Source organism: Arvicola amphibius, chromosome 4, assembly GCF_903992535.2.
Source record: "Arvicola amphibius chromosome 4, mArvAmp1.2, whole genome shotgun sequence".
Classification (NCBI taxonomy): Eukaryota; Metazoa; Chordata; class Mammalia; order Rodentia; family Cricetidae; genus Arvicola; species Arvicola amphibius.
This window is the reverse complement of record NC_052050.1, coordinates 133,243,069-133,258,785: the sequence shown is the minus strand read 5'-3', so window position 1 is coordinate 133,258,785 and position 15,717 is coordinate 133,243,069. Positions and strand designations below refer to the sequence as shown.

At 35.1% G+C, this 15,717-nt stretch overlaps 1 protein-coding gene across 1 annotated transcript in view; it reads left to right on the top strand.

The window, feature by feature from the left end:
• Micu3 (mitochondrial calcium uptake family member 3) overlaps positions 1 to 15,717 on the top strand; it is an 81,354-nt gene that overhangs the window by 54,611 nt on the left and 11,026 nt on the right. Inside the window, exons 7-11 of the mRNA XM_038326923.1 lie at positions 609 to 680; positions 3,171 to 3,209; positions 12,128 to 12,223; positions 14,800 to 14,900; positions 15,394 to 15,565. Of these exons, the coding sequence (XP_038182851.1) occupies positions 609 to 680; positions 3,171 to 3,209; positions 12,128 to 12,223; positions 14,800 to 14,900; positions 15,394 to 15,565 (480 nt within the window). The remainder of the gene's footprint in view (positions 1 to 608; positions 681 to 3,170; positions 3,210 to 12,127; positions 12,224 to 14,799; positions 14,901 to 15,393; positions 15,566 to 15,717) is intronic.

Below are 15,717 nucleotides of genomic sequence, written 5' to 3'. Positions count from 1 at the left end.
TTAAAACCACAGAATTTAAAGAATATACTAGCTGACATTTACTTAGAAATAATAGGCAAAGTGCTAGGTAATTAGTTGTGGTATTTATTTTATATTTTATATAGCACTCCATAAGGCAAGGGATGTTCCTTATGTTCCAGTACAGAAAATGAACCTCAGAGAATTAACTCACCTGAGGAAGGATATCAGCAGTCTACTGTCTGCAGTGCAGTTACTGCGAGAACTTGTCCTTTGTTCCTACATAAACTAACTAGAGCAGTAGGAGCTGAGTGGCCTGAAATAACAGTGAGACCAAAGCTGAACGCTGATGGATTCCTGGAGGACTGTGTCCATGTTCTCTACAGCCCAGCAGGTTCCATCTCTCTCTAGGCCCCAGACTCCCTGTCTTTGTGTCATGGAGATCAAGGGAAATTGTAACATTAGACACACTGAACTCAGCTGTGAAGTGCCAGTACCAAAGAATGTGGTTTTCTTGTGAAAATGTAACTGGAGTAGTTTAAATGTTGGTTAAACTATTTAGCTTATTTTTAGGATGTACTTAGCATAGAGTATTATGTAGGTATCTCAAAATTCTGATGGAATTCTATTCCTGATTTATTTCCTTATAGCTTCAGGAGATATTCAGGAAAAAAAATGAGAAGAGAGAAACTAAAGGAGATGAAGAGAAACGTGCGCTGCTGGTAAGACATACTTTATGGTGGTTTCAGGTGGGCTTTCCAGGTGAGAATATGTCGAAACGGTGTAACATTTAGAATTTGGATCTTTTCCTTTATTGAAAAGTTTCCTAAGGTTTAATTTAGTAAAATTACTTCAGTATCTTATACATCAATATCAATATTTGTGTTAAATATTGATATTAAATATCTGTACCCACAGTCATACTCATTAAATCATTTCATCCATACTGTTGTTATCTGTGAGATTTGAAGGGTATATATCATATAATAGATTAATAAGATCATTATGCATGTAAAAATTTAAAGGTGAATATGCAAAGGTTTAATTACGTGAATGATTTAATGATAATGTTACATAATGAGTGGTAAATATAAGGAAATAAGGTAAACTTTCTGCATCTCTAAGAAGTAGTGTAAATTCTTTTTCTGGGTTACATACTAGTGCTTTGTTCTAAAGTTAGAATTGACAGTATTTTATCCTCTCAGTCTTCATTTTGTTTGTCCCAAATATTTCAGTCTTGATAATAGGCCAGTTTACATAATAAAAACTGGCCCTAAGTTCTTACTGTCAAATGCAAGGCTAGCTGCTTTTTATAAATTTTGTCAATTAATCTATTCAACAATCTTCCTGTTGTACATAATTAAGGATGAGGAAGCTGATCAATTTAAAGTTTAAATATCTTATCTAAAGCTATAATACTGTTCAATGAAAAAGTCACAATTTGAGCCTGTGGTGGCTCTGAATTCTGTACTTTTATCCATCTTCAGTTATCCATTTGCTACTTAAAAATATCAGAAATAGTTTTGTTGACATATAATAGGAATTTAACTAGAAGTATCGATTCTAGTTATTAGCAATTTTTTCAAATATATACACTGGATAACAAAGGGAAAGAAGAACAGGAAAACACAACACACAACACATGGGAGAAAGCTACAGTGTCAACACAAAAGCCAAGATAAAGGGCTCTGAGACACAGTTAAGGCGAGCATTTTATAATAGTGATCACATTAACTTGGATTAATTAGGTGAAGTCTGGGTAGATTATGGAATCTATATTAGATCAGCTTCTCCTAGATGACCTGTTTTGTATCTACATGTTAGTGATGCATTCCCTAGCAAATATTGGGGAAGAAATGTAGTTTTAAAGAGCAAGTAAAAATAACAAGTAAGTTGTATATAATTTTATATTATGTACATAAAGGATTTCATTACAGTATCTGATCTCAAAGGCACCTCAGAGGTGTTGATATTACTCTACATAGGGCCGTTAAGAGCTCATTACTTAGTGTAGTTAGGAGATGTTCCTTTCAGTGTTTCTGAAGTAGAGTTTAGTTTGCCTCTGACTGACAGCAAATCCTCTTTCTTGTATTTGATAGGAACAGCCCTTGGTTTCACTGTGTTAGTAATATTTTAAATAATCAAATCTGAATAGACTTTATACTGTCTTCTCTATACAGATCAAGTAAAATACAAATGCTATTGTCAAGCTGATACAAACGATAATAAACATGTATTCTAAACATTAGGTTGAGCTTGAAGCAACTAAAATTTATCTTATAATAAAAGTAAGAAAAAATCCTCAAAAGAAGGTAAAACCATGCACTTGAGCTAGTTTGAAGGATCTGACTATTACCTGTATGGTGCTTTTACCTGTGGAATCTTCAGCAAGATTCTTAACCTCCCTGTCTCACGATTTTTAGTTTTACCATTAAATGATAAAACAGTGTAGTCACCATCTGTAATTTTATAAGGATTAAATGAGCTAAAATGCTTAGATACTTACCAGTAGAAAATATAATTATAAAAATAAAATAGACATTAAAAATATTAGCTAGTAGACTTAATAACATCATGGTTTCTTTAGCCAAAAAATTAGCATATCCAAATCAAAATACTTCCATATCAATAAGACTCTGAAATGAACAGTGTGTTTAGGTCTGTGCTAAGATCGCACAACATGGAACTCTCAGGTAGTCCTCCTCTCATTTCCGCCAGGTAAGTATTAATAGTGTGCCACAGGTGAGCAGAATCTATCTTCAGAGCAGCGGCAGTAGCGAAGAGGGCAGGCCTCTCATACCATTGTCACCACCATGCTGCTGAGTCTAACACTGCCATTTTATGTGAGGTCCTGGGACCTCTCCCAAACGACATGCGTAAGAGGAACATGTCTACTCACAGCCGAAGTCACCTCACGTACAATGAAAGTGGCTGAAGTGAGCACAAAATCATTTCATGGTTAATTATATTTTAAATATATATAATATATAACTAATATATGTATTAGATATATTAATATATATTAGATATTAAAGACTTTGCTACTCATCTTTAACATTTATCTCACTTGTGTGTGTGCTTTATAGAGAATTTAGCATAATGATTTGCCCTTCCTAATTGATTATTTTGTCGTCTTTTTCTTTTTTCTTTCGCTGTACTTGGGTTCGTTCTGAAATGTGACACTTCATTTGGCCCTTTGTGCTCTATGTCAGCGTCTTCAACTGTATGGATACCATTCTCCTACTAATAGTGTATGTACAACCCTTCAAATGTTTCTATGTATAGAGCCCTCACCTGTTATATTAGATAATGTTATTTCTATATCTAAAGCTATATCTTCTATTTAAAATGTTTTGGAAATTATTGAATACAGTAAGATGCAATCAAGCCAAAGGTTCTTTTGAGACTAAAATATAGAAAGTAATCATGTATCTTTATTAGTTGTATATCTGTAAATTAACATAATTGTGAGTGAACAGGTACCACCAGAAATTCTGGTAGAATAATTGAAATTTTATATTTTTCAGCAATGTATGAAGCATTATACAAAAATAGTAGAGCAGATAGGCTCTCTTCCTGAAGAACACAGGTATTTTAAGAACTAAATCTAGATTGGTCAATGCTAATAAAAGCATGTTAATGAGTAGATTTTTTTAATTTTTAGTTTTCATCTTTTTCTGAAACTCTGTTGCCTGCCTACTTTTAAAAAAGATGTATAAGATGCTGCTTGTTTTATTACTACACAGAGACAATTATGAGTTTCATTCTTTCATTGTGAAAATTTCTATAAATGTTCTTCTTAATTCTGACTTTTCTGTTCTCTTGAAAACAAACTTATTGGTTAGTCTAGCACATAAGAACCTGCTCAGAATAGACCTGACCCTTTCCTATAAACATGTGCAGTTCATTTAATTTCCCGAGGTATCCTTCAAACTTGGGAAGTCCTTGAATTCAGGGGGCATGTGTCTAAGGTATCACATGCAGTTCTAAGGCAGGCACTCACCTTCCATACTGTCTACTTAGTGTAACTGGAAGTTTCCCTCCACCTGCCAGCTCCCAAATAACCACTCTGAGTCTTAATATTAATTATAAACTTTTTGGCCTTTTAGCTCAGGCTTATTGTTAACTAGCTCTTACAACTTAAATTAACCCATTTCTATTATTTTATATTTTACCATAAAGCTTTTTACCTCACATCTTGCTTCCATAACTGCTGCTGGCGTCTCCCAGACTCTGCCTTCTTCCTCCCTGTCTCTTTGCTTGGATTTCCCGCCTGACTCTATTCTGCCTAGCTATTGGCCAATCAGCTTCTTTATTAACCAGTAGTAATAAGACATATTCACAGCATACAGAGGGGTTATCCCATATCAAATTAGCTTCTCTAAACTGTAAAACTCTTACTTTAAACTTAAACACACACTGGAGGCAGTTTTTGCATCAAGTAAGCACAGGTATCCTGCCTACTCACAAGGAACAACAGGGAATTATTGGAAAGCAATCCAAGTCTATGGGAATCACACACCCAAGTGTTTAAATCTCTCTAAGGAATGGGAACTACTTTCTATAAAATGTACTGCTGCTTCCCAAAAAAGAGCAATTTTTAGTTGATTTTAAAAGTATTTCTCTGTTAATCCTTTAAAATTTTGTAAAAACTTACAAAATGAAAATGAAAGTCTCACATTAGAAATCATATGTACTTTTAAACATATTGTTAATAGTATTTATGATTTATAAGTACTCCATAACCTTGTATGAGCCACATTTTAACTGCAGCAGTTTCAATAGTTTGCTTAATTTCATGAGTAGTTACCATACAGTTTAAACTGTGTATCCTCTACAGTCTCAGGTGTTAAGAGATTAGCCAGATATAAACAGTCTATATTTTGTTTATATTATCCTTGATCAGGAAAACATATTATCTTTTTTATTTTATTGGTTAGCACATTTTTCATTTAATTTATTGAGGACAACTTCTGTCTTTATGTAAGAGACATGTGAATGTGATATAACTTCATGTTCTTCTAATCTACACTCTCAAATGGATTACATAATTTAACTCTCTTAAGATTTTGTTTGATGTTTTGAACTTTTTATATAACAGAAAATTTCTTTTTTTTTTTTTTTGGTTTTTCGAGACAGGGTTTCCCTGTAGTTTCTAGAGCCTGTCCTGGAACTAGCTCTTGTAGACCAGGCTGGCCTCGAACTCAGAGATCCGCCTGCCTCTGCCTTCCGAGTGCTGGGATTAAAGGTGTGCGCTACCACCGCCCGGCCTAACAGAAAATTTCTTAACAGTTAGTAATGATTTTCCTAAAGTACCTTCAGGAAGGAGGTGGGGTCTGGACATGAAGACAGACACTCTCTGACCCCTGCAGTAGGTTCTGCCTGTTTTCATTTTCCAACTGCAGTGAAAGATTGAGGCTCTTCCCTGTGCCTATGAATAAAGCAGTTACCTTCAGTAGATCTTCTACTCAAAGTAACCCAGATTCATTTTAGATTTCTCACATAGTAAGTTTTGGTTATTTTTCCACAGTGATGAAAAATAAAAAAGAGAAAATTCAAAAGACTAAGTAATTCAAATATCTCAAAGGTTAGAAATTTTTTACTTCAGCATCCTTTATTACTGTTTTAGAATATTTTTAACTACCCTAATTATATTATTAACAGAAAATGTGTTAATTTTTAATACAGTTTCTCCTGTATTTCATCATATGTTGAAATGTGATTTATGGGCTAAATGTTGATATTCATAAATAATCTCTATTTTAAAAAATGTGTCTTCTCTGGTTTATGATGCAGAGTTGTAATATATATGTAAATACATTTACACATATATATTACCATGCATGTTAATTGTATGTTTTCTGCCTTTTCTGTCATTACTAGCAGTTTTGTCTGCTTAATCTGTCAATTGGTATATTAAACTAAATGTTACAATTATAGATTTTATTGTCTACTCAAAATGGTTTTCATTTTTATTTTACTTATTTTGATACATTACGTGTGTGAGAATATATATAAATTATTATTAGCCAAATTTCCAGGAGGCACTATACTAGATTTCTGGGTATGTTTGCCATCTAGTTTAGTGACAAGTATAGATTACCTTTTTAATTAATATTTTAGATTATCGTTCCCTGTAATGATAATGAAGCTTTTTATGATTTTAAAAGTGTATTTTAGCTCAAACTTAATGCAAATAAAATGAATAATTATAAAATAATTCAAAAATACAACGTTGCTATGCCCCAGAACCCCCTTTATAATGTCATTATTCTTCTCTGTCCCCCAAATGGTCTTTGCAGCTGTAGTTTATAGATAGATCTTTACGTCACTACATAGGCATTCTGAAAAATATGCTCCAGTTTGACTCATTTTGCACTTTATATGAATAGAATCCTTGTAGGTAGTTCTTACTCAGTCTCTTTATTGTTGCTGTCAGTGGCTTTATCAGTTCTTCTACCAAGTGAGCACGGTGGTTCATGAAGAGAGTAGCTAGTTCAGCTTGTAACCCAGACTGTCTTTGGCTGGGCAGTTCCAACACCTGAGTATGCAGCAGAGGTGCTCCAGGATTCTGTGTTAACACAGCAGATATCCACACTCTGTACTCAACAATTTGAGCGAGTGCATCCTTAAATGGAATCTTCTTTTCTCCAGTGTGAGTGTGTGGCACTGAAGAACATGGCGGCTTAGGTCTTTGATGACACTGTCTCAACTCATTGTACAAAGTTACCAGGACTTTTACTCTTTGCTTTTGTACTATAAGTACAAGTGTCAATCCAAAACCAAAAGCAAATAGTATTTGTAAGAACCTTTAAGATATGTCTGTGTTAGATTTTTGTTTGGCCTTTTCATTTACTCTCATTGAGCAAGCTGGTGCTAATTACTGCTCTCTCATCCACAGTAACCTGCAATACTTTTTTCAACTTTGCTTTTTCGTTACCTGGGAAAGTTTTAATTAGAAGTTCAGTCAACTTACATTTGTATGATTCCTTTCTGATGTGAAATTTGGTTATTTTTTTCTCTATAAATCATTTCTTTTTTCCTAGTTTTTCCTTCTTTAGATTAACTGAAATTTATTTTTTAAGTTTTGAAGATACTCTGTGTATTTCTTTGTTTGCTTTCTTAGTTTTTGATGAATATACCTAAACTAATAAAGTCTTAGGCAATATCTTTATGTTCTTCCTTAGTAACAATCCTTAGGATGGTTAACTTTGTATCTCCCCGCATAGATAATTGGAATTCTTGTACAGTGTCTGCATTATTCTTTTTTCTAATATCTCAAATTAGATATTTTAAATACCTACTCCAATATCTGTTTGTGATAATTTTACTGTGTAGCTTGAGCTGCCTTTGTACTCTTGATTCTCCAGTGACAGCTTCTCAAATGCTAGGATTCCAGGCTTGTGCCATCACTTCTGACCATCAATGTTTATTTAGAATTGCCTGTATATTTACTATTCTTTACTCCATTTCTCTTTTGGAGCTAAGGACATGGCTCCATTTGTAGAGTACCTGCTGTTCTGAGTTCTGATTCCCAGAATCCACATAAAGGCTAAGTAGGTGGTACATGTCTGTAACCCCAGCACTAGGGGATGTGGGACAGGAGTGGATGGGTCCCTGAAGCTCGTGGGCCAGCCAGTCTAACAAAGCTGATGAGCTCCAGGTACAGCGTCTTTCTCAATATAAGGTGGGGAGTGAAGCAGGAAGATAACTGATGTTGATGTCTGCCCTCTGCATATGTACATTCACACGTGTATGTATGTGGACACCAGACCTCATAGTTCATCTCTCTGCTTTCTGACCCTTGTAATCTAATACTCATAAAATGCATCCTCAAGAGCGAGTCCCTTTGTAAATTAAAAAAAGAAAATGGTGATTTAGCAATATAGTTCAATGGTAACTATACCATTCAATTTTATTTAGCATGTCTATGACCCTGGGTTCAATACACATCACAGCCAAACAGAAAACAAACAAAACCTCTCTTTGAAAATGTCTTTATTCTAATTTAATGTACGCTTCTCAGCATGTCATGATAAAATTTATACACTGATTTTTGACTTTTATAATTGAAATGAAACGGTCAACTCTGGATGTAATTATTTTTCTTTTGTAGGTGACCTATGTCTCCTCCCCCTTTTATTGAAAATAGATTTCTTCTCATATAATCATATAATATATCCTGATTACAGTTTTCCCTCCCTCTACTTCTCCCAGTTCCTCCCCCACTTCCCTCCTGTCTGGATTAACATCCTTTTTCTCTCTTTTATTAGGCAACATACAGGATTTTAAGAAATAATAATAAAATATAATAAGATAAAACAAAAACTAACACATCAGAATTGGACAAGACAAACAAACAGAAGGATGTGTTAGTTTTGATAGCATCCTTTTGTAGGAGAGAGTGTACAAAGGTCTCACTCTGTATGTTGTCCGACTATGGGTCTGTATTGGTTCCCATCTGCCGCAGGAGGAACCTTCTCTGATGATGCTGGAATAGAGCATTGATCCGACTGAGTGTAGCACAATGCCATTCTAAGTCTTCTTTGTCTTTCTTCTGTAGTCTTGCTGCAGGGAGCCTCTCTGCTCTGCTTTTCTCTTTGGTGAGATTTGTTGAGCTTCAAAAACAGGGAATTGAAAAACCAAAAAAAAAAACAAAAAAAAAAAAAAAAAAAAAAAAAAAAAAAAAAACAGGGAATTGTTGTCTCCCTTTTATCCTTTTATTATTGAGAATTCACTGCTGTTACCCAAATGGATTTTCCATCTTTCTCTTTTACTGCTTTCTGGAACTTTCAGGTACACTCATTTTGTCTTCCCTGTCTGTTAGCTTCTCTCTGAAAGTTTGACAGACCAGGTGAAAAACTAGTCTAACACAGCATTAAATTACAGTTCCATAACTTGGGGTATTTTTGTTGTTTGCTTGCTTGCTTGCCACATTTGCTACAGCAACACAAAAGAGAAAGACAGTTTTACTTGGTTTGTTTGTGGGTTAGTATGTGAGGTACTTGCTCTTTGGTCATGGCTAGCTTTGGGGAGTCATTTTGCTTACCATAGTGACAGATCATTATCTCTAAGTCTTTCTTCCGAACTTCCTTTGACCTTTCTTTCCTCCTTCTCTGCACTCCTTTCTTCCTATCAGAGATATCAGTGAGGATTACCTGAATAGGAGCCTGATTTGACAGGAAAAAAAAAAAAAAACTTAGAAATTCTTACATCTGCAAAGCTTAAGAAATTCCATTAATTCCTAGCCTCAGAGTTTTGACCAAAATATATAGGTAGAGATAGATATCAATCAGGCTTAGGAGGTAGAACATCATTTTGCCTGTTCCATCTTTTTAGAAGTTCTTTTGAACAGTCTCTTTTAATGAAAGTGCACACTTCACTTGTTCCACTGGTGCAGGGCTGAAAGCTGAGCTCGCACAGTGAGATGTCTTCGAGAAGCCTTTGCATGCTGCCTTTTGTTTTACACAAAGCCCTCAGGGCTGTCTCTATCACCATTTAGTGCCCGGTTACAGTTGTACATTGTGTATCTTTCTTTAATTTATATAACTATATTCTGATAGTAAATGCTCTGTATTTCTTCCTTTATATTCTTGTTTAAATTTATTTATTTAAAATTTCCACCTCCTCCCATCCTCCCATTTTCCTCCTCCCTCCCCTCTCCCCCTTCCCCCTAGCTCTCTAGTCCTAAGAGAAGTTAGGGTGCCCTGCCTTGTGGGAAGTCCAAGGAAAAGGGCTTTATTGCAGAGTCCTATTTATATTTTTTCTTCTGTTAAATCTTCCTACTAGTTTTGTATGTTACAAACATTCATGCTTAATTGTATTATTAAAGTTATTTGTTAAAAATTAAATACTAGTTTGAGAGCTGACATACATGGGCATCAGTGAGGATACCACATCTTTTATTTGCAATAATAATAGCTGTGAAAATACTGTATCTTCCCTCAGATGCATTATATTTAAAAGATGGTATAAAACAGAAAATAGAGACAGTTACAACATTCTACAAACTCATATTTAACATGATTTAGACTCAAGCTAAGTGAAGAACTAAGAAAAACTTTGAGGGGTCTATATAGCTGTTATATTTTGAATATCTTAATTTTAAAGTAGTAAAATATACAAACAAATATAAATTTTCTAGTATTGTAACTATAGGGAAGCTGAAAGAGGCAAAAAGTTGATACCCTGCCATGCAGGCAGGGTATTGCTCTAACTTCATAAAGTTGCTTCTTTTCTATACATGTAAAAACCATGAATTCACAGAATTGTTACTGTTAGCTCTTGTGATAGGGCCAATAAGTCATATTTTCTAGTTCAATAGGTTTAATAAACCTTTTGAAAAATCATGTTTTAATGTTCTAAGTGGCAGATAAAATACAAAAATGTTGAAAATATGTCAATAAAATGAGCCCATTGTTAATCTAGCATCTATAAGGAAAATGCACTGTGCTACTTTTGTATTTAGCCAGTTTTCCTGGCATAGTTTGTAACTGATTGCCATTAACTAAGTTAGAAAAAGCAGTAACGACAGATCCTTGTCACATGGATTCTGGGACCACGGGGACACACAGCATGTATGTCTGTTACCTGTTTCCAGATAAACAATACTTCATTATCAACAAGTTATTAGCACTGAACAGTGTTGGCTAGTTAATTATGAAGCTAGCTAAAATCAGAAAAATACCTTTGAAGTATTCCTAGTGCATGCTATAGCTTTATAGCATGCATTTATTACCTCTAGATTTCCTGTCTGTTTGCCTGAGACAGAGTCTCACTATGCTGTCCAATCAGGCCTTGGACTTTTAGGATATAACAGTCTCCTGTCCTGAATTCTAAAATATCTGGGAATATAACCACATGCACCACACCTCACTGATACTTTAAAAAGTGAGACAGAAGAAAAGGAAAAAAGTTCTACTATCCTGCCGTAGTAAATTTTCTTCTCTCTGTAACCAAAAGATCTGTAAGCCTGATAACTTCAGTATTCATTGGATATCCAGACAGAAGCTGATTTTAATTATTTTTGTAGAGTTTCAGGTTAGACTTGTGGTTTTTAACTTTAGAAAAACCATCAGGCCAGCCAATAGTGAGATGAGCACGAGCGTGCCTTCCCTTTCACAGCAGGCACAGCCGTCAATCCCAGAGCAGGTTTCACAGCAGCCACAGCCGCCAGATCCCAGAGCAGGTTTCACAGCAGCCACAGCCGCCAGATCCCAGAGCAGGTTTCACAGCAGGCACAGCCGTCAATCCCAGAGCAGGTTTCACAGCAGCCACAGCCGCCAGATCCCAGAGCAGGTTTCACAGCAGCCACAGCCGCCAGATCCCAGAGCAGGTTTCACAGCAGCCACAGCCGCCAATCCCAGAGCAGGTTTCACAGCAGGCACAGCCGTCAGATCCCAGAGCAGGTTTCACAGCAGGCACAGCCGCCAGATCCCAGAGCAGGTTTCACAGCAGGCACAGCCGCCAGATCCCAGAGCAGGTTTCACAGCAGGCACAGCCGTCAGATCCCAGAGCAGGTTTCACAGCAGCCACAGCCGCCAGATCCCAGAGCAGGTTTCACAGCAGCCACAGCCGCCAGATCCCAGAGCAGGTTTCACAGCAGGCACAGCCGCCAGATCCCAGAGCAGGTTTCACAGCAGGCACAGCCGCCAGATCCCAGAGCAGGTTTCATTCAACATTTGATTTATGTAGTTTACAAGCTTTGTATTAAAGTTTGTATCTATAAGGTATGCATATGTTTATTTTGATTTTGTTAGTCTAATGAGATGAATGATAAAACAACTAATTTTTAAATTAGATAGGCATTTAATAGGTTACCACAAATTTACAAAAATCTCCATATACCTCTTCACACAAAGTGTAAATAAAATTTTCATGTCATACTTTTGTAAAAGTTAATATATGTCTCAACAAAGAGACAGATGAGAGTGAAGAATTTGATTCTTTTTGACATAGCCACATTGTGCTTAGAAACAGGTTATATGCCATTTCATCCCTGAAAGCACCATGGGTCTACTAGCTGCGTAATATAATACTGTTGTGTGCAGCAGAACAACATAAAGGTAAGTTGATGGGCTCTCTTGGTTAAAAGAGACATACAGCATGTAAGTTGCCATTCACTGTGACAATTCTTAGATTTATGATGTTGTTCTTAAAACTTCTACAGGTACTTAAAACAGATGCTGAGGAACTCGTCTCCAGGAGCTACTGGGATACCCTGAGACGTAACACAAGCCAAGCGCTCTTTTCAGATCTCGCAGAGGTACAGTGAAGCCTCCACGTGGCCCTTGCATATGCCATTTTGTTAATCTAATCTACATTTGGTTTTAGACTCACAAAATGAAGCAAAAAAGTACCACTTTTTCTATTTCTTTTTTTAGTAAATTGATAAGTACTATGTGCCATATATAATTACTGTATAGAAAGAGTATTTTAATATATTCATTATACTGACAAGAGATGCCTGTTATTACTGCCTGGGTTAATTGACCTTTTTTCTTATATACAGCATAACTTTCCAACTTATTTAGAAGGAAATGATAGTAAGTTTTAATTAAGGACTAGAAAGTTGAAATAGTAGCACAGATTTGTAAATTCACTGAAACTGTTTATCCTACAACATTACAGTGTTACACGAAATACTAAAATGCTTCACTTATAAAAGATGGCTGGCTCTTATGTTAGCTTTAAACAATTAAACTTCTCCAGCTAATAGTGGACAGTTTAACAAGGGCAGGCATACAAAGTGTCCAGTGATGTGATATAAACGTTCAGTCAAGGAATGGAGAAGTTGTTGACCATTGTATTACTTAAGATTGCCAGTCCACGTTTAAATAAGAATCAGGCAGCTCAGATCCTGCTGTATTAGTGTTTGAACTTGATGTCTATGGACACTTTAGTGCCGCACTCAGGATGGACTGCCTCTCCTCTTATTCATGTAGTGCTACACCCTACATTATAGAAAAGGAAAGTTAACTATAAGTCACAACTTATTATAATTTCTCATATTACTATGGATATTAGTATGACAGAATTATTTCAAGATTCAAACTGAGTCAGAAGGAAAGAGTAAAAATTGGCATATGTATTTCTTCATTACATATAATACACAATTCTTAAGATATTTTAGGTAACTTCGATCTTAGCTTCTCATTTTATCATTTCATAACTGCTTAAAACTATTAGTATTTTAAATTATAGAGAAACCATGTTTTTAAAATTACTGTAAAATTACATAAAGAAAATTTGCACATGTCACAGCTGGCACTAACTTCTGACCAAAATAATTCAAGAGTACAATATGACAGATATATTATTGTACAAGTACTGAAATCAGTTTGTCATTACCAGTATTCTTAAAATTATTTTGATTTTTACAAATGAAATTTAATATTTTGTACTACAAATTCTACTTATCCATTGGATTATTTAGAAACTTAATTTATATTATGTTTGACAATTTCCCTTTGCTGAAGATTAAGGTTATTTTCACATTTTAATCAATAGACTTTGTTAAAAGACTGTCTTAAAACTTTATTTTTATAGTTTTAATGAATGTATTTTATACAAATTTTGAAATTTAAAATAACTTTTTATGTGTTTAGTTCTGGTGCTAGGACTGAGCCGTGCTAACATACACTGCCACTGACCTCACCACCTCTGAACTATATCCCACTCCCTCTGAGCTACTTCCCAGCTAATTAACTTTTTGCCAAGTGTACACTGTGGATGATGAGTGATATGCAACCGTGAGACCCATCTTTTTAGAAAACCATTCTGCTTCCTGACTTCGGATGAGAACCATTTCAGCTGCACACTCAGCAGATGTGCACAGCTGTTTAACGGTGGAGCTTTGTGATCATTTGAATTTCCTGAGTTGTGCACTTGAATTTATAAAGTAGGGAAGGAAGGGGAAGAAAAGGGAAAGGCTGACGAAGCTCTGAAGTGGGAACTGTGTAAAGCAATTCGGGTTTGTGAGGGCTGTAATCAGACACAGTAGAATTTTGTTTGTGGAAATGTAGTTTATTAAGTTGAGTAAAGAAGGGGAAATCCTATGAAATTAACTTCTTGACCATTTAAAAAATTACATAATGGTTTTCTTTGAAAAAAGTATAGTGATAAATTACTACTCTAGTTCCTTTTTCTAAATGTATTATGACATTTTAAAAAATCAGTTGTTATATAATAAACATGGCTAAAGGAAGCTGTTTTATAAAAGTTTGGGTTCATTCTCTGTCATCTCCATATAGTCAGAATTTTTGGATAATATCCCTCTTTTGAATGAATTTTTCACATTGTTTAGAAAATCCGAACTAATTAAATAAAGGCAGCATAATTAAATGATGTCTGAATAACTATTTTAGATAATATAAAGTATAGGTATCCTATGACCATACATAATAATTTCAGAATAATTTTAAAATATAACTATGACTTTAATATTTTAGAGAATAAAAGTCAATGTTGCTCAAATTTCTGTTTTTAAAATTGGACCAGTTTAGTTCTAGTTGCATTCGTGGCTGTATCCTTTGCTCTTTGTTCTAATGTTTGGACCTCTACATTTTGGGGTTTTTTGATGTGTTTATGTTTATATAAAGTTGCCGGGCCTGCATGTATATATGTGCACCATGTCTGGACCCGTGCCTGTGCAGATGAGCTGCTGTGTGGGTGTTGGGACCCCAATCTGGGTCCTCTGGAAGAACAACAGTGTTCTTGACCACTGAGCATCTCTGCTGCCCCTCTTGGTTTATAGTTTGATAACATACTTGGGAGATAGTGAATATCCTATTTTGATTTGTTTTTTCCTTTTTACTGCTAACTTTAAATTATGTTTTTAAGCGTGCTGATGACATCACAAGCTTAGTAGCAGACACTACACTTCTGGTACACTTTTTTGGAAAGAAAGGAAAAGCTGAGCTCAACTTTGAAGATTTTTATAGGTGAGCTAAATTTCTGTTGAAAATTATTAGACTGCTAACGTCAAGGGATCTCGGGAAATCGTCTAGTACAGTAGTACTGAGCCACTCTGGTCTTCACAGAAGGTACTCTGTGTAGTACCCACTGCCACTGCTGTCACTGGTTATATTTATGGCACACAGTTATTGAAAAATAAAAAAATACATATAAATTATTATGTCTTATGTTTTTAGAAGAAAATTCCTCATTAATTCCTCAGCCTCAGTAAGCCACAATAATAATGGCCAATACCCTTTCTACCCAATGAGGTGCTGTAGCCATTCTGTAGACAAGCAGACTCCTTCCCAAAAGAGAAGCTATGTGTTCAGGTTCAGCTGTGTGGCCACAGTCACTGAGCAGTAATTCCTCTCCACCTCAGAACTTTGAGCACTTACATAATTAAATTATTTCCTATAATTAAATGTGCAGTAAATGTTTGATCATTTACCTTGTCTATTTTTCATTATTTTACCACAGATTTATGGATAACCTACAAACAGAAGTTCTAGAAATAGAATTTCTTTCCTACTCCAATGGAATGAATACTATCAGTGAAGAAGATTTTGCCCATATTCTTCTACGGTATACTAATGTGGAAAATACATCAGTATTTTTGGAAAATGTGCGCTACAGTATACCTGAAGAAAAGGTGTTTAACCCCTTCATTTTGTTACATCTATTATCTTGAAACACATTATTTAATAAATGGTATTTGTATAGATTTATTAAATGATTTTATTAATCTAACTCCTCTGTGAGTTAAAAACTATTTTGGATATATATCATTCTTTCCCTCTGTAT